Source organism: Alosa alosa, chromosome 15 (assembly GCF_017589495.1).
Source record: "Alosa alosa isolate M-15738 ecotype Scorff River chromosome 15, AALO_Geno_1.1, whole genome shotgun sequence".
In the NCBI taxonomy this organism is placed as follows: Eukaryota; Metazoa; Chordata; class Actinopteri; order Clupeiformes; family Clupeidae; genus Alosa; species Alosa alosa.
In genome coordinates, this window is record NC_063203.1 from 21,003,812 (window position 1) to 21,023,927 (window position 20,116).

Here is a 20,116-nt window from a genome sequence, read left to right on the forward strand (position 1 = left end):
TGGACAGTGGCACACAATGGGCTTAAGTGACCGTGCACCATTTACAAATTAGATAAACAGCATCAAATGTCTAGTATTTCTTAAGAAATTAATACTTTAAAACAAAATTACTGTCATTATTATCTTTTAAATAATATAAAAGTGTTGACCTTGGCTTCCCTTATGAGTCACCACTGGCAGACAGCCTAATAAATTGTTTGCAGGCAAATCTGTGGCCTAGCGCAGTGAAATACCATCAGTCAAATTATTACTCATCCTTACAGTGGGCTCCGCAATTTGGAAAAACATTATATATATTTGCAGCTGTGCTGAGTGTCATGTAGCTATCCATTTTGTAGAGATTACTCAGGTATGCACATGTGTATATTACACAGGTATGCACATGCATATGTCGTAAAAGATTACAAGACAGAAACATTGAACATATTTTAATCTGTATTTATAAAAAAAATACTGTGGATTAGATGAAAGTGCTAAAATTATGATCGATAGTCTAATAATGGCATTATTAAGTGAAGAGTACCTGATGACTTGTTCAGGACTTGAAAAAGATTGAGACTTGGACTTGGACTCGACTTGGCTTTGATGTGACTTGGACTCGACTTGCCATTCTCTGTATTTACTTGGGACTTGACTTGGACTTGACTGCTAAGACTTGGGACTTACTTGTGACTTGCCAAACAGTGACTTGGTCCCACCTCTGATTGTTACTCCACTACTGAAAAAAACTAACCTGGATCCTTCTGTCTGTGAAAGCTAGGCCAATCTCAAACTTACCATTTTTAGGCAAAATACTTGAGAAGGCTGCATATAAACAACTTCTCAGGTTTCTGTCTCTAAACAATCTTTTTGACATCTATCAGTCAGGTTTTAGGTCGAACCACAGCACAGAAACAGCTCTCGTCAGAGTTGTTAATGATCTTAAAATCGCCACAGACAATCACCAAGTTTCAGTTTTAGTCCTCTTAGATCTCAGTGCAGCGTTTGATACTGTTGATCATGTTATCCTTTTACATCGTCTTGAACATTTGGTTGATCTTAAAGGTGCAGTTCTTAATTGGATCACATCCTATCTAAATGAGGACATTCTCTGTATTGAAAACTTTTCTTCCAATATCATTAAAGGGCCCATATTTTGACTATTTTTCAACAAGTTCAAATAGGTCTTTGAGTTCCATAAAACATGTTTCTGAAGTTGTTTGGTGGAAATAGCGTGTAGGAAACGATTGTTACCTACCTCTATTACCCTCTGTTTCAGCCCCTTCCAGAGTGTGCTGTTTTCTGCTGCTCATTACATAGTCATGATCTGCAGCTAATTTGGCCACGCCCAAAGCTTCTAGAATCTTTGCCCACGCCCCACTGACTCTTACCACTACTACTACGTTAACTTTCACATGGGCATGACGGCAGTAGTTCAACCATACATGTTCGAACCAGAATCTGATCCTGAAGGAGGGGAGTCTCCTGCACTACCCCAGACTCAGAGAATTCAGCAAGACGCTTCTAAATGGTTAGTGAAACTTTCTATTAAAAAAGTTTTAGTACTTTCTATTTTGAAACTTAGATAGTCAGTGTTTAGCCCGTGAAAGCTAACGTTAGGTTAGTCTAGCTATCGATAGCTAACGTTAGTGCCAGGTCAGGCACTGTTATGAATTATTATTCATTATTTATTAAACGTAATGAATTTGTATTTACACAGTAGTAAACTATATTGTGCTTCTTGTTCACTAAACGTGAAGTTATGTCTTGTAAACACCCTGCTGTTTCAAGCTTCGCTCGGTTGGCAGATCCTGTAACCTGCTCTAACTTATAATATTTAATAACGTTAACGTTACAGTTTTTCACAGTAAAATTAGGGAGGGCTCCGACACCATTGCTCTACAGACAGAGTGTTCCTAAAGTACAGTATTTTTCTGTCATACTTATGAGACTTGCATGTATGCGCTTGATATATTGATGTATACTGGTGTGTTTGAATTGTAAACTTGAGAAAGTCTAGCCTAGCACTACTTACCATTCACCTACTTACGTCAGGCTGAGAAAGTACTAGCTAGCTGGAGCACGCTCGTTCAAATGTAATCGTGGGTGCTATTATTGGGTAAAAACCAGGTTTATTATTTCTTTAGCTTTATTCATGCATGACTCCTTTTGTATTTGTTTGTTTAGGTGCACATGTGGAAATTGTGCAACAATGCTGTCAGAGCCTGAGAACTTATGCTGCCAGGAGGTACCACAGGTAACATGATCTTTCCTATATTTATGTCAGTAATATATGATTGCAGACAAGATGCCACTGCAGATACTTACCTTATGTTATGCATAATAGGTTACAAGACGGCTGCAGCAGCTGGATGAAAGGCCTCCATGTATGATAGGCAAACAGGTTCTAAACCTGGACGGTCTAAATGTGTTCTCACTGCAGAATGCATGCAACATTTACAGGGCTGACTACGATCCTTTACAGTTATGGGGAATAGAGCAGTTACAGTTTCCTGTAATAACCTACTTACATTCACTGTTCATACAACATAATAAAGCAAATATAGCCTGCCTCAGATTTTTTTCTTGAACTTATAGCCAAGTATTTCCTTAGCAAACTGTATATTACACAAATTCACATGAAGCATTTTACACATGCAATAAACATTTATTTACCACTGTCATTGTACATAAAAATACAGTATTGAATGATTCACTGATTCCAAATTAGACATACATTATAAAACCTGTTGACTAGCAATGTTCATTTTTCTCAGTCGTTACAGGTATTAAGCCTACAGAAGTTTTGTGAGCTGGTGCTGGGGCTTCCTTGGTAGAAAGATATGAGGTGATCACTACCCGTGTGTCGTGACGGGAGTTTCCTGACGCCCATGGAAGATATGTAGGCTTCAAACTCCCGCCCCTTGATTGAATCTTGAGACATAGCTGGCGATGACCTCCTCCTTGTCTGGATGCTCATATTGTGAAGACAGGTCCGGCGGGATGTTTATCTTCAGAATCTCGTCTCCATACGATGATGAGTCAACAAAGACTTTCTCCATGATCATGTCCATCAAATCATCAACATACCCTGTGCAATACACATACACACAAAAAAGTGAATCACTAGTATAATTTACTACATTATTCAACAACTGTTCATTTTGCACGTGAAATTTTGTAGTTTCTCAGGTAGTTAAGTAAGTTTGTTTGGTTTTATTTATAGTGTTGAAATTGTGTTTTATATGGGGTACCTCAGGGATCAATTCTTGGTCCTCTGCTCTTCAATTTATATGCTTCCACTTGGGTCTATCATTCAGCAGTACAACATCTCCTATCACTCATATGCTGATGATACACAATTATACATTTCTATTTCCTCAGAAGATCCTTAAATGATCTTACCCAATGTATTTCGGATATTAAAACTTGGATGGCCCAGAACTTTTTTAAACTCAACGACAATAAGACTGAGATTTTATTAGTCGGCCCTAAGGCCCTGAGACAAAAGTTTCATCCTCTGTTAACCTCCCTGTCAGTAAATTCTCGTGAGGATGTCAGAAATCTAGGGGTAACTTTAGATGCTGAACTCAACTTCCAGAAGCATATCTCAAGCATCTCAAAGACTGCCTTTTACTACCTTAGAGTAATTTCTAAAGTTAGAAGCCTCCTTTCTCAACATGACTCAGAAAAATTAGTACATGCTTTCATCTCAAGTCGATTAGACTACTGTAATGCTCTTTTTGCTGGACTAACAAAGCAAACACTATACAAACTCCAGCTAATTCAAAATACAGCTGCCAGAGTACTAACTGGAACGAGAAGATATGATCACATATCGCCAGTACTAAAATCACTACACTGGCTCCCAGTAAAACAAAGAATGGATTTTAAAATACTTCTTATTGTTTTTAAATTATTGAATGGCTTAGCCCCATCATATATCTCTGATATGATCACTGCAAATACTCCAGCCAGATGCCTACAGTCCTCAAGCAAAGGTCTCCTCTTAATCCCGAGAATAAATACTAGTTCCGCTCATGGTGCTTTAGTCACTATGCCCCTACACTCTGGAACTCCATTTGTGAGACACACAGGGCCCACATAGGGGTGTAAAAATACATGTATTCATACCGAACCGTTTAGGTACAAGATGTTAGGTTCAATACAGATGTGTAGGCTACTGAATGTACCAAATGTAGTCCTTTACAGTAATCAACAGTAGACTTTTCTCTGCTTGTGCACCATGTTTGAAATTTGAGTTCCCACACACAAACATATTAAGTAGCCATATATGTACCAGCTAGCTACCATTACACTCAATGCCAACTCATCTACATCCAAGCTGGGTTTGAGTCTGAACACTGCGCAGATGCCCAACTGAAGAATCTATGGGTTGACCACCCATCTTGGGCTTGGGTGGGCAAGACACAATGCTTGGGTGGGCTCTGCTTACAGCCGGCCTTGACAGCATGTTTGTTATGTTGAACGTAAGTCTGCCTTTCCCCTTTGTCTACACCATTCTCCTTACTCCACAAACACCTCCAGATGGAAGGGGCACTGGAGAAGGGTGGCATCCCGGTAGACCCGTCTCAGAGCTCCTCTCATGCAGGCATCGGTCACAAATACCAGGGGTCCTGCCTGTCCCCTGCCAGCAAATACCTTCATGACACATGAACCCTAACCCTAATCCTAAACTCTAACTCGAATCCTAACCCTAATTCTAAAACTGATAGTTCTGGTCCTTGACTGTGATTGGCTGAATCACGTTCGATGCCGTTGTAAAATGCAGCATAAACATACACCTTGACCACATTTCGTTCAATATTACTGCGCTACCATAACTTGATACAAAAGTTAGGGTAGCTGAATCTTGACGTTGCTTGGCAACCATTCAGATAGAGGAAATATATTTCTCGGCGGAAGAATGATTATCTAGGACTAACTCGTTATATTTCTAGTGGCTGTGCCTTTACTTTATGAAACTTTGCCAGGTATTTATAGTAACAGTTTTAGAAAAGCAATAAGCCACTCGAGTCCGTAGGTTACACTGATTCTACAATAGCTAAGGGGGGTTTTAGGCACTCGGCTAGCGCGTCGTGCCTAACAATGCCCCTTAGCTGTTGTAGAATCAATGTAACCTACGGCCTCTCAGGGCTTATGCTTAACCCTAACTCTAACTCCAACCCTAAACCCTAATCCTAACCCTAACTTGTTAAGACAAAAACCGAATGACACTTAATGACAGAAGCGTTATGTCATAAACGTTTATAACTTGTTTATGACATGTTCATGACAGTGTCATGTCACTCTTATGTCGATACTGTCAAGTAAGGTGTAACCATTATTTCTTACATACTGCATAACACTGAGTCCATCAGTTGATCACTTTACACTATTTATTTGACAAATGCGACTAGTGGTAGTCATCTTAAAAGTGTGTCCAAATGTTATGATAGATAGATAGATAGATAGATAGATACTTTATTGATCCTCAAGGGGAAATTCAAGCCAACTGTTAGCCAAGGTATACAAAAACTTTTCTCCGTACACCATCTGCAGATCACGTTTCACAACTGCCAAAGCAGAAGTGGGGCTGTGGCCAATTTCGAACAGTCCTGTGAGGGTTTGTTGTACACTTTTCCCCCACATCTCGGTGACGGACAGCGTCCACAACGTAGAGATTGTGATTGGTGATTCACAATGCGAACCTCATACAGGTCCTTAAATTGTTACTGTTCAATAAACTTTCTTTTAGAAGAGCTGTAGTCCTTTTTCCTTATGCTATCCTGCATTTTCAAATAATCAGATAAACAAAACTCGTGATAACCCGTTTCAAAATAAAAGTCAACCCCTTCTTACACATAAAAATAAAAGGCCTATTCATTCACAAACTAATAGTTAAACAAATATTATAAAAAAGGCAAAATAGAAAGTATAAACAGATACATTTCTTAAATACAGAATGACGACAACTTGTCAAAATAAAAGTCCAACAATCACAAAGCAGCATTGCCGTTTTTGTAAACTAGCATTCAGCTGACCCGTATTTGTGTAACCTGGATACCATTCAGTCAACCTCCCCAGCCTTTCTAAATATTTTATGAATATTTTAAGAAGTCTACATCGAATGTCACTTTACTATACAAGTTGTGAAGTATTCGTAATCACTGAGTTTAACACTGGGAGGTAAACTAGCCTACATTCAGCTGACCCGTATTTGTGTAACCTGGTATGGTTGGACATTCCCAGTAGTAAAAGATGAGAAATCATCTGCAAAGGTTACATCATAAAACAAATAAATTTTTATGAAACAAAAATTATTTGCTTTACCATGTTCTGTCTTTTTGGCACTGGAGTAGCCCATTGACTCAGATGTGACGTGATCAGGTAAGAGGTTTGTAACAAAAACGGCAATGCTGCATTGCGATTGTTGGACTTTTATTTTGACAAGTTGTCGTTGTTATGTCTTCCACATTCATGAAAGATTTGGTATGAATGTTGAGTCATGCAGGGGCGGATCTAGAGATTTTTTCCTTGGATGGCGAATGGGTGGCATGAGGTTCCAGGAGGGGGGCCATGGACATTATTCAAAACTTAAAATTCTACGGATTTCATTGAAAATGTTTTGTTGTCTACATTACATTACACGAGGTGGCAGGCAAATCGGAGATGTAGCTGGAGTTTTGGATGATGTGGGTCTTAATATGTGAATTTCTTTCTCTGTGTAATCACTATATAGTTTGTGTAGTCTGTACTTAAATTATACAGTGTCAAAAAGCAATTCTAGGGGGGTTTGGAGGTATGTTCCCCCAGAGAATTCTTTTAAAAAATGACCCCTCAAATGATTTCTTCTAGTTAGTTTTGAGGGAATATGGATACATTTATAAAATAAGCCATCAATAGATTTAGGTTATATGGATTGAAACAAGATTCTGATGATTTGGGGGTATTTTTAAAACATGACCCCTTAAATGATGTCTTCTAGTGAGTTTTGAGGGAATATGGACAAATTTAGTCATACAAAATAAGCCATCGGTAGATTTAGGTATCTGAATTGAAACAAGATTCTAATGCAGTATTGTTGCAATGATAACCATGACTGTGACTGTCAAAACATTTCCATCTGATTCAATAAAGACTCAGTCAAGTAAGTACCTTCTTAGTCAAAACATTATTTTTGGATTTATAATACAACAATTTAAAATGTACATAACAAGAATGTAATTATTAATCTACCACCTCACTAATAAACATGCAAACACACACACTGGTGGACAGTAACTAAGTACTGGGTATGGGTATCTAATTCAATTATTTAATTCTTTGGAAGGTTTTTACTTCAATCCCCACTACAATTAAAGGCCAAATATCTTTAGCAGGGATTAGAAACGGTTCAAAGAATGAAAATGAAAACCGGAAACGAACACAGTTTTTGGAAGGACGTAACTGAAAACAGGAGCAAAACCAATTGTTCCGGAGTGAAAACGTCATTTTCAATTTTAGATAACCGGTTAATAACGGTATTTATCATTCCAATTAACCTTTGTTTGAATATTATTCAAAACTCCATAGGCTTAGAAAGTCACCTGCCCACACAGTGTTCCCCAGACCCCTTATAAGATGAATTTAGTCAGATGTTATGAATCGGTATCTCACCTGCATAATTGGCTAGAACTACTAGTTGATAAAAACTACTAGTTGATAAAAAAAGAATATTAATATCCAACACTATCTAACTGCCTTTTCCAAGTATGTAGTCTAAATTACTGAAACAATTTGTGAAATAAGACACCAGAGACACTAGGCAAATATTTATAGGCCTGCCATGCAGTTGGTAGCACCATACATAGGTTAGGCTATATTGCAAGGCTTAAAGCAAGGACATTTTCTGTGCCTTTAAGTTAGGCTATTATTTTTAAGACCTAATATTATATAGGTATTATAATATTATGATATCAAATAATGTTTTTGCTCAGAACGAACCTAAATGGAAATCAGTCCCCCTCAGTCCCTGATCTTTAGTGCCAAATGTTATGTTTTGCCATTCACAATTTAGGCTACTCACTCACTCACAAAGTGGTAAATAATGAAGTACATGTATACTGTATTAAAGTACCTTTATAAATATCCTATTAAGAAACGACCTCAAACACGAGTGAACAAGCAACATGTTCATTTCTTGAGGACACAAACTCCTGTGCTGGCCTCAGCTTGTTGGTTCATCTACCAGCAAATGATTGAAATCTACTGTATCACCCAATGAAACTGGAAGATTTAACTGGAATCTAAGCAATTACATCTCATGCACAAAGCTTCATATGTGATGTGCTTTGACATCATCAAACGTCTAGTCTAGTAGCCTACTCTGAGTAGGGTTTGTTTGAAAATAGTAGGCTACTTTTACTTATTGTGATTGAGTAGAATTTCAGTCATGTAACTCTACTTTTACTTGTGTAGATTGATTTACACCATATATGAAAAGAAAGGAAAAAGAAAAACGCAACCGCCACCAGCTTGACACCGATTAGATATTCTAGTTTGATTTGACATGTCGACCAAATTTGGATAGTCATACTGTAGATGCTGGGAAAGTGGATGCATGACAATTTTGAGAACCCGTGTTGAATTATCACGTGTATTAATGGGTTGACATTGACAGCAGTATTTACAATCAAAGGTTATAAACTAGCGACACACACAAATAGACTTTAAACGTTAAACGTTAAGCTACGCATGAGCATGCCCTTATTATCTGACCTGACCATCATCGAAAAATTCGATGAGACAAAGTCTTGCGGATGTAAATGATGTAGACTAACAGTGAGGTTGTTGCCAGGTTAACTGATTTATGGACTGACTATGGGTCTGATTATGGACTTTTTCAACTTGGTGGTCAAACTTACCACTTCAATGTAGGCCTACAGACAGTTGACACATAGTTGCATGCACTGTGCAATCTGCTGCCAATGGTGAAATTTCGCGGGGGTCACTGCGCTGATGGTGATGGGTGAAACCATTGTGAGGGGGCGGGGATTCTAAATCTGCGATTTCTGTTTGAGAGGAGTTTGGTGCGGGTTTCACACCTTCTCACAGTCCAACATGTATGAACATAAAATATACTTAAAAAAATATTATCTGATTTATAAATGGGGTGGCAACAGGGGTGGCAAGACTGTGTCCCAGGGGTGGCAGTTGCCACCCTTTGCCACCCCGTAGATCCGCGCATGGAGTCATGTCTCATGAAACAGTCATGAATGCTTTATGTGCAGTTTATGACAGTTGCTATGAATGTGTTATGAACTCACCCGTCAAGTGTTACCAATACTTCTAAGACACAATAACATCATGAACTTCATATCATTAAACTCACATGCTTATTTGCACCTGCTTATTACACCGAGCGCACAACTGAAGCATTGTGTTCATAAAACAGTTTAAGATCTAATGGTCTGGTCTAATTTTTTCAAGAATGTGTGCTGCTATCACTTCTGGTGTACCCAGTTCCATCAATTATAGTCGAAGCTAATTGTTGTTACGCTCTGTGAACTGAATGCACAGTTGCACTCCCATTGTAGCCTAGCTGTAGTGTTTACAACTTGTCATAACTATGAGGATGAGATCTGTGGTGATAAAATGTCACTGATTGTACCTCTCTGTGAGGGCAGTTTAGATATCTCATTCCTGTAGCATTTCTCAGTGAGGGCAGTTTAGATAACACGTTTTGATATCTCATTCCTGTAGCATTTCACTGTGTTCATCCGTGGAAATCAAAACATGATATAGGTCCCTAAGGTGGAGGATAAGGTATAAATGAGCTATTGACAGTATCTGTATCTAGTGCTTGTGTTCACAGAATAACAAAAAGTAGCCAGAGTATCAGCTGTAACCTGTTCAAACATTGTGAATACACTTTTAATCAAAACACTTTAATGTATAATACTAAATATGATATTTTATTTGGTATATGTTTGTGGGTGGATGTATTTAAATGCTTCATGATGTTAAATGTGCTGTAGCATTACAATACATGTGAAATATGCCTGAAATTATGGGAAACATCTCTACTTTTAAATTCTTTATTCTTTCTGGGCTGCAGGACTCAGGAGTTTACAAGCCTCTGTACTTCTTGTTGGTGTTTGTCCTTTACATCCTCATTATTATAGTCAACTTAACTTTGATCTTTATTGTGACAGTGGATAGAAGCCTCCATGAGCCCATGTACATTTTCATCTGCAATCTGTCTGCAAATGGACTTTACGGGACTGTTGGTTTTTACCCTAAATTTTTGCTGGACTTGCAATCTGATATTCACACAATAGCCCACAGTTGGTGCATGATTCAAACGTATGTTATTTATAGCTCTGGATTAAGTGAAATTACAGTTTTAACAGTGATGTCATACGACCGCTATGTGGCAATTTGCAGACCACTGCAATACCACAGCATTATGTTCCCACGTGCTGTGTTAAAGTTGCTTATATTAGCCTGGTCTTCTAATCTTTTGGCAACAGCAATAGTTATTCTACTGACTTCTAGAATACCCATTTGTGGATCTCACATCCATAAACTATTCTGTGACAATCCTTCAATGTTAATGTTGGGGTGTTATCAAGCAATAGCCAACTGGGTATGGAGTATGGTGGTTATTTCAGTATATCTTCTACAGTTTGTTTTCATTTTAATTTCTTATGCTCATATTGTCCATGTTTGTATATCATCTAGTGAGGGTAGAGCAAAGTTCAGTAAAACTTGTGTGCCTCATATTGTGGTCATGGTCATATATAGTGTGACTGCATTGTTTGATGTATTTTACAGCTGGGATGGTTCAGGAAATCTTCCAATTGGTGTACGTAATGCATTGTCTATACAATTTCTGATTTTTCCTCCACTACTGAACCCAATAATTTATGGCCTACAACTTCCACAGATACGTGGAAAAGTACTATGCAGACAACGTTGTAAACACATGTGTTATCTTAGAAACAATGGATAATTAATAATTGTTTGATAAACCCTGACCTCTTGTTCTGAAATTAGATGTTGAAGTACAGACTGTGACCCCAACTGATAAATATAGTTTCTTCACTTAGAGATTATAAAATGTAGAGCTTACATAATGTATTGTTGACAAATTTAACTGTATTATCTGTCCATTGAATATAAGAAGGCATAAAATTACCTTTTTGTATTATGTGGTTTGTTGATATATTTAAGATGTAGTTTGTTATGTATTATCCCCTGGAGAAAATAAATACTTTTTTCTGTGTGGCTGGGAGGGTAGCTATTATTTCTGTATATCAGGACACCTATGAGGTAGATCTGGTGAAAAAGTTTATTCGCCGGTCCATATCAGTCAGCAATCAAAGAAAGTACAACAAACTGAATATGTCGGCTTCTTTATAAACTAAACTGCATGTTTCCCTCACGTGCTATAAATGCATGACTATCACCTACTATCGGTGTCCCAATATACAGAATTAATGAAACCGCTTTGCGTTGTGGAGGTCTTTAACTCCGCCTCATTCATTAAAGGTACACTATGCAAGATTTTCACCTTAATATAACCTTTACAAAGGTTACAAAGGTAGGTTGTCTTCTACACAATGATAATAAAAATGGAATACATATTTTATTTGGTAATGAGGGTCAGAAAATTCATAACTACATAAATAACAAGAATTAATATAACGTATTTGTCAATATATTTAAAAACAACAACAGCATAACCATAACAACAAGAATGCTGTTACAATTTATAAAAAAAAACATCAGACACATTCAAACAATTACAACTACAACTTTACATCTTAGAATACTATATCCAATACGTTCCCATTCTGTATTATGTTTAGGCTACTTCAGCCTCAGATTTTAGCACGCAAAGCATTTGTAAACCTTGATATGTTCAGGAGGAGGTTCTCTGGATAGTAGTATAAAGATTCACGTACAAACGAGTTCGAACTGAAAAGCGTGTTTATTCACCAGCCACAACGCCAAATCTAACTTTCCCTCTTTTTCTTTGCCACTTCCTCTCTAGCCCGCTAAGCATTCTGGGCCTTGTAGTTCTGGCCAGGTATTACAGTTCTTACACATTTAATGGTCATAATAATGTGATCGATGCAATCAAGTTATAAAACAAGACGTTGCCAGAATTGTTTGCCATTATCCTTGCTAAGTGAAGGCTATATTGTATTAGGCCTATGAGGTAAAAGCAGAGAAAAGGAACATGTGGTTTAGTCTGTGCTGCATCAAAATCTAAGCCTAGACTTCTTACCATTAAACGTCTTCTTAAGTGACATAGACATAAACATAAATGGTGCAACAATCTATTCTTAAATAATTCATTGCCTCTGGCCCGTCTATATCAGATACACCGATCTGATTGGTTCCTCGTGATGCAAGGAGTAAAAGTAGCGTGCATCATTAGGCCTACTCATTGCCAGAGTGTCTCCAGAGACAATTCAAATTGTGCTCTCGTGCAAGGGCGTACGTTTGGTCTAAGCTTTGGTGGGGACACACTAACCCCCTTCAACTCAACTCTTTCACCACCCACTATAGAAATATAAAATTATTAAAATGTGCTACTGTCCAACTACTATCCATGATTAAAATATGCTAGCCTATGTATTCTCTATTGGGTTGTCATCAAAATTAAGTTTTACATAAAGTTAACATGTTTTCTGAAAATGTTGTTCCATGTGCCCTTTTTTAAATTTGAGCCCCTGCCCTTCAAAGGTCTCTGCACGCCCCTGTTTCGTACAGTGATGCAGGTCTACTGTAGCCTACTGTTCATCAAGCTCACTAATTATAAACACTCATCGCATAGGCTAGGCTAAGCATAGTTCGAATCACAGGGGGTACTGGGGGGTACTATACCCCCCAAAGAGACAGAAATATTAGTTTTGGGGGGGTCAGATAATGTTTCTGATATTGTGAAAAAATATCATTACAGTTACAATACAAGTCAACTCCTATTTTCACTGTAGGAACATTTTAATGTAAAGCGATTTCAGACACCCCTATTGTGGACCGTACCATTTTTAACCACCGTGGCGCTAGAAGCAACTGAGATAGAGAACCACTTCAACTTTTCAAGCAAGTGTCAACATTGCATGACAAAACGCTAGTTAAATTCCTCCAGTAGGCTAAATTCAGTTTGCTGCTGACGTGCATGGGTAAATGTGAGTTGCTAGCTTGTTGAAGATTTTACTACCTTCATTTATAACGTGTTTTGTTCTTTCATAGCTCATGTCACGTCTTCATACATTGAATTACTGGCTACTTACCTGCTACTTACCCACTGAGGCTAGTAAAGTGGACCTCGCTTAGTTACCAAGGTTAGTTAGCAAGATAGGCTAATTCTCTATATAAATCAAGCTTTACATTGTGGTGAGGTAAAATCGATTATCATTTCCAAGGAGACTCCATAGCCTACTGTAGGTGTCCATTCTCATTTTATCTTGAATAAATTATTGTGCCTTTTTGAAATTACTTTGGCACAGATCCTGTGTTTTTATATTACCGGGCACAAGAGGGTCTGATGTAGCTAAGCCTACATATGTTATAACATCAGAGAAACCTGTGGAAACATAAAAGTAGCCTAGGCTAAATATTATGTGCTAGAATTGGAATTTGTTTTTAATTGGTTGGTATTGTTTTTACATTCGATTATTTCATATTTTTAGTTTGATGAATGTAGTTTCATCTGAGAACCCTGATACTATCTTAATGAAACTAGGATTTTATTTTATTCAAAGAGACAGCAGGGCTCTACACTAACATTTTTTTTCAAGAGCACTTGTGCGCCCAAGTTAAACAATTTAGGAGCACAGACAAAAATTTGGGCGCACAGTCAGTTCTGTACTTAACTTACAAATAATCTAACATTATACTGCAGCTAACAGTTAAACATGCCAGTGCACCAATTGCGAATATTAAGAATGACTGACAACATTTAGGCTACAGGAAACAGGATTTTAAAGATCAGTGCCTACTTTATTTTCAGTCTGTTCTATTTTCCTACATTTTGTTAGTGTAAAATAATATAATACATTGCCATATTTGCATTTAGCCTGTATATCAAGTATCCTACCAAATGTAGGCTAATTTATTTATTTGTGAATCCATCTATAGCTAATCCAAATATGCCCATGGTGACCTATCTGACTGCATACTACTACTAAAACAGTCCATTTCCTCTTCCACAAAACCCAACATAGGCTAATCAAGGATATATGTTTTATACTTTGAGTTTTTATTTGAAATATCTGCATTGATGGGGGCAGTAGGCAAACGTTAGGCCTACTTTCGTTTTGCACTTAAGCTTGTATTCGGTGTAAACAAACAAGCATGCGTGGAAGCCTGGAGTTGTCAGTAGCGTTCTACCTTTGAATAAAATGGGAGTATTACGGGAGGCTACTTTTGTGCCGGTTCGCTACAGCTATATTTTGCATATTGCAGCCGTCAACTGGGCTAAAAGGCATGTTAGGTTACCTTTCCTTCTCTCACTGCATTCTCAGAATCTCATCCTGTTCCTCCTATATCCAATGAATTCGGTGGATAGAAGAACTAATTTCTTCAATCTTTGCATCTTGGCTGGCTAGTCTAACTTTCCGCTTTTTCCTGCGCGCTCTTGGATTTGATAGAAGCGACTACTAGCGAGTCACAACACTAACGTTGCTAACGTTGATGGGAGGTGTAGTTTTTATGCTGCATTCGCGACGTGATTCTATGGTTTGCACCAGTAATGTTTCTTGAAGTTGCAGTGTATTTTGTAGACAAACATTGACATGGTTAGAAGTCATTCGCACCAGTGCGCCTAAATATTTTTTTGCACTCGCACGGCATCATTTTAAATGGGCGCACTGTAGAGCCCTGAGACACTATGAGGAAAAGGAAAAGGCACACATCAGGCAGTTTTTGGTGCTAAAAGAGTAAGCAGGAAATATTAACACTAAGATCTACAAACAATTACATTAAAAGTGTAGGTGCAGTTAGGTTTTATACACTGTTCATATGTGTTAAGGAAAGGGGTGCTCAGCAGACAGGAGAGGCACAGGATATAACCGTGAACAGGCCGCAGGGAGACAACAGGATATATAAGAACAATGAGATATTCTGTAGCCTACTGATTATCAGTTTGTCGCATGTTTAGACCTTGTATGTGTTGCACAACACATGTTGCACTTGGCGATCACGGTGGGGATTGATATGGTAGTGGACCATGATGGTCATAGAAGAAGTGAAGGAGCAGTACCCCCCAATTATGGTGGGGTAATTCGCACTCTGAGGCTAAGCGATATGAATTCTGGTGACCAGTCAAGGATTTGTTGTGAAATATTTAAATTTTGGAAAGTTTACGTAGCTTAGGCTAAACTGTATGTTTCTTTCGTCCCCCATGCCTGTTTTATTCGTCCTGACCAGGAGGGATAAATGAAACATTGGGCACGTTCCACTTTTGGTTAAATATATTCTTAACGGTTTTGTTCAGAGCTGAAAGTGCAACTGTATTTGACAAAAAACAGATGTAAGTTATTGCTAGTGACAAAATATTAACTTTTGGTGTGGTCTCTATATCCAAGGGGAATATTCTCACCCCTATGTATTGCTACTCTGTTTCGAGGGAGAAGGGGTAGGTCAGGGGAAGGGGAAGCATAACAAATGGGATTGAGCATTATGAATGTAACATTATGTTTAGATTAAGGTTAGTCTTTAATTGGTGTTTATTTAATTCATGTTTCATACAAAAATATTTTAAGCATTTAGTTGAGAGGGGTTTGTTGATTTTGGATGACTTTGTTATAGCTCTTTGCCCGCTCAGACAAAAAAAGCAGGTCAAACTATTTTAACAGCTACAGAAATAGATGGCCATAGATAGCCATATAATAGAATATAATATATTTTAATGTCCCCATGATGGAATTTGTTTTAGCCCAACATAACCCATTAATAGACAACTTAGATTTAATATGTTTGTTTATTTATATTTGCATTTTATTCAAATACAAATACATTGTATGTGAGAGCATGGTCTTTGCCCTTCAATTGATGAGTATGGTGTTTGGTGCATGGTTTTCCTAATGTATTTGTGCTAATTTAACATCTTGAGCCTGTTTCTGTTTATCTGGATGTTTTGCCTCATGCCACCCTTGAATTAATCAGTGCCCCACTAGGGCCACCCTTGTTAAAAATGTCTAGAATCGCCACTGCCGGTACCCCAGTCTCATCTAGATTCTCGGTGTGACTTTGGACATCCTTACAGTAATTCCCAAATCTGTGAGAAGGCTCTCATAGATCTCAAACCACTTCTGAACAGTTATTTTGTTTACGCATGCTGACAGGGCCTCAGGCTTTCTCAATCCAATATCTGCACGTCTTCAGATGAAATGACCTCTGTAACCTTCTCTACATTTGTGCTCAGACCTGGTGGCCACAACCTGTACTGTACAGTACATGACTTTGGCAGGATGCATTCTTCTGCTTCTGTAACCCCCTGTCACGCTAAAGTGCCGCTTTCCAGTTGTTAAAACCTTGTATGGTAAAACCATCCTTATCATTGGCAAGGGCATATTCCGACATGGGAAACAGAAGCATGCTTCCCGCTGAACAGAGTATTCTAGTCATAGTCAAAAAAGGCATTCAGAACAATGTTTATAACAATACCAGTGTTATCAAATGGTTCCTAGAGTATTAATGAGTGTACATATTGTGAATGTAGATAATACAGTGTGATTTTTGGATGTTCAAAGTTGCAATTGGTGAATAAACTCTTTTGAGAGGTGGATAAACTCTAATAAGAGGTGGATAAACTCTATTTCTGAAATTTCAGAGTTGGATAAACTACGTTTACTTGCGTTTAGCCTCCCTGGATCAAATGCACGCTTTAGAACCCTGCACTCACCAGAACTCAAACCTTAGGCTCGAGATGCTAGTAGTCATGCTAAAACCCCCAGGGTGCTAGGTTTCTCACTACTACTAGCATGTCTCTTAAGGCATTATCAGGGGGGTTACCTAAAGTACATACTGCACATCTATGTACCATAGGGGTGTAAAGGTACATGTATTTGTACCGAACCGTTTTGGTACAAGATGTATAGGTTCAATACAGATGTGTACCTTAACAGTAATCAACAGTAGGCTTTTCTCTGCTTGTGGACCATGTTTCAAATTTGAGTTTCCACATAAAAACATATTAAGTAGCGGGCCATATGTCAATACCTTCTCTCCTGCAATCGTCTTTAGGAGCTCCAGACCCTCAAAGATGGTCTCTTGACAGAGGAGAATGCCAGGTGGCTGACCACCAGCACAACTGTGGATCAGGAGGATGAACACCATGCTGCTCTCTCTCTCCATCTTCCCTGAAGAGTCCATGAAACACAGCTACCCACTGTTGGTGCACCCTCTGCTTCAAGGGAGAGCATACGACGACAAGAGGAGTGCCTCTGGAAGATGTTTCCATGAGGGCACAGGAGTCCTTACACTTGCTGTTGTATCTTTCCACTTGATTTTGAAGAGCCACCAACATGGTAGGCCCATTTTGTGCCCCGTACTCTGCCCTACACACCTTGGGAAGAGTCTAGAAAAGACATTCATAGAACATTAGAATACTATCGCTTAACCTTTGATTTAATTATTTCTTCCTGCATAACACTGAGTCCATCAATTGATCACTTCACATTTATTTGACAAATGCAACTAGTGGTAGTCATCTTAAAAGTGTGTCCAGATGTTATGCCAACCTTTGGACATATTGGAACATCTGACTGAGCATATCTCCCTGTTTGCTGAGGTATACAAAAACCTTTCTCCGTACTCCACAAGCAGATCACGTTTCACAACTGCCAAAGCAGAAGTGGGGCTGTGGCCAATTTCGAACAGCCCTGTGAGGTTTTGTTGTACACTTTTCCCCCACATCCTTCCCCACATCTCGATTACAGAGAGCATCCACAACATGAAGATGGTGATTGGGGTGTTTCACAATGTGAAACTCATACGGGTCCTTAAATTGTTACTGTTTAATAAACGTTCTTTTAGAGCTGTAGTCCTTTTTCCTTACGCTATCCCCCATCTTCAGATAATAAAACAAAACTCGCGATATCCCATTTCAAAATAAAAGTCCACCCCTTGTTACTACATAAAAGTAAAAGGCATATTCATTCACAAACTTATAATTAAACAAATATTATAATAAAGGCAAAATAGAAAGAAACATATACATTTCTTAAATACAGAACCCTTATGGGGTTATTTACAATAATGTTTCTATGACACATGAACTTCATATCATTAAACTCACATGCTCATTTGCACCTGCTTATTACACCAAGCGCACAGCTGAACTGAAGCATTGTGCTCATAAAAACGGTCTAAGATCTAATGGTCTGGTCTAATTTTTTCAAAAATGTGTGCTGCTATCATGTCTGGTGTACCCAGTTCCATCAATTATAGTCTAATTAACTAATTGTTGTTGTATACGCTCTGTGAACTGAATGCTTCAGTTGCACTCCCATTGTACCCCAGCTGTAGTGTTTGCAACTTGTCATAACTATGAGGATGAGGTCTGTGGTGTTAAAATGTCACTGATCGTACCTCTCTGTGAGGGCAGTTTAGATATCTCATTCCTGTAGCATTTCTCTGTGAGGGCACTTTAGATGACACGTTTTGATATCTCATTCCTGTAGCATTTCACTGTGTTCATCTGTGGAAATCAAAACATGATATAGGTCCCTAAGGTGGAGGTTAAGGTATAAATGAGCTATCTATCTAGTAGTGCTTGTATTCACAGAACAACAAAAGGTATAGCAGAGTATACAGCTGTAACTGATAGAGTTTCAAACATTGTGAATATGGTTTTAATCAAAACACTTTAATATATAATATTTTATTTGGTATATGTTTGTAGGTGGATGTATTTAAATGCTGCTTTATGATGTTAGAATTTGCTGTAGCATTACAATACATGTGAAATATGCCTGAAATTATGGGAAACATCTCCACTTTTAAATTCTTTATTCTTTCTGGGCTGCAGGACTCAGGAGTTTACAAGCCTCTGTACTTCTTGTTGGTGTTTGTCCTTTACATCCTCATTATTATACTCAACTTAACTTTGATCTTTACTGTGACAGTGGATAAAAGCCTCCATGAGCCCATGTACATTTTCCTCTCTCATCTGTGTGCAAATGGACTTTACGGGACTGTTGGTTTTTACCCTAAACTTTTGTTGGACTTGCAGTCTGATATTCACATGATAAGCTACAGTTGGTGCATGATTCAAACATATGTGATTTACAGCTCTGCCATGTGTGAATTTACAGTTTTAACAGTGATGTCTTATGACCGCTATGTGGCAATTTGCAGACCACTGCAATACCACAACATTGTGACTCCACGTGCTTTGTTGAAGTTGCTTGTATTAGCCTGGTCTTATCCTCTCTTGTCAGCACTAATACATATTCTCCTTACTTCTAGACTACCCATTTGTGGATCTCGAATCCATAAACTATTCTGTGACAATCCTTCAATAGTAATGTTGGGATGTTATCGAGCAATAGCCAACCGGGTATGGAGTATGATGGCAGTTGCGGTTTATCTTTTACAGTTAGTCTTGATTTTAATTTTTATGACCATTGTTTCATCTAGTGAGGGTGATCAAAGTTCATGATGCATATTGTGTCATGGTCACTTCATTGTTTGATGTATTATACAGCTGGGATGGTTCAGTACATCTTCCAGTTAGTGTTCGCAATGCATTGGCTATACAATTTCTTATTTTTCCTCCTCTACTGAACCCATTAATTTATGGCCTAACCCAAATTGAAAAGCTTACAGTCAAAGTTGTAAACACAAAATGACATGTCATCTTAGAAAAAATGGATGATTGATTTTTGAATGAACCATTATATCACCAAACACATCTTTATTAATGGACACACTGACCAGAACTCATATTTTTACTATTGTTTAAATTTACTATTGCTCTTTTTGATTATTTTTTTTTTACTGATTGGAATATTATTTACTGGTGGGAATGTGGCTAATAAATGTATCAGAGCTTTTGAACAAAAGGTATTCTGTTTTTTTTATTCATGATTAAACCAGAGAAATGGGCACACCCCCAGAAGTAGATCAGTCTGGG

General features: G+C 38.0%; 2 protein-coding genes across 2 annotated transcripts; both read left to right on the plus strand.

Annotated features, from left to right (window-relative positions):
• The first annotated feature begins 10,030 nt into the window (after positions 1-10,030).
• On the plus strand, positions 10,031-11,040 carry LOC125307874 (olfactory receptor 2J2-like). Its single transcript, XM_048264008.1, has 3 exons — positions 10,031-10,470; positions 10,768-10,921; positions 11,020-11,040. The coding sequence occupies exons 1-3, from the start codon at positions 10,031-10,033 to the stop codon at positions 11,038-11,040; spliced, it is 615 nt and encodes a 204-aa protein (XP_048119965.1).
• Positions 11,041-18,961: 7,921 nt separating this feature from the next.
• Positions 18,962-19,832, plus strand: LOC125307875 (olfactory receptor 1D2-like). Its single transcript, XM_048264009.1, is given in 3 exon segments — positions 18,962-19,504; positions 19,649-19,650; positions 19,652-19,832. Coding segments are annotated over 3 exon segments (726 nt in total).
• The last annotated feature ends 284 nt before the right edge of the window (positions 19,833-20,116 follow it).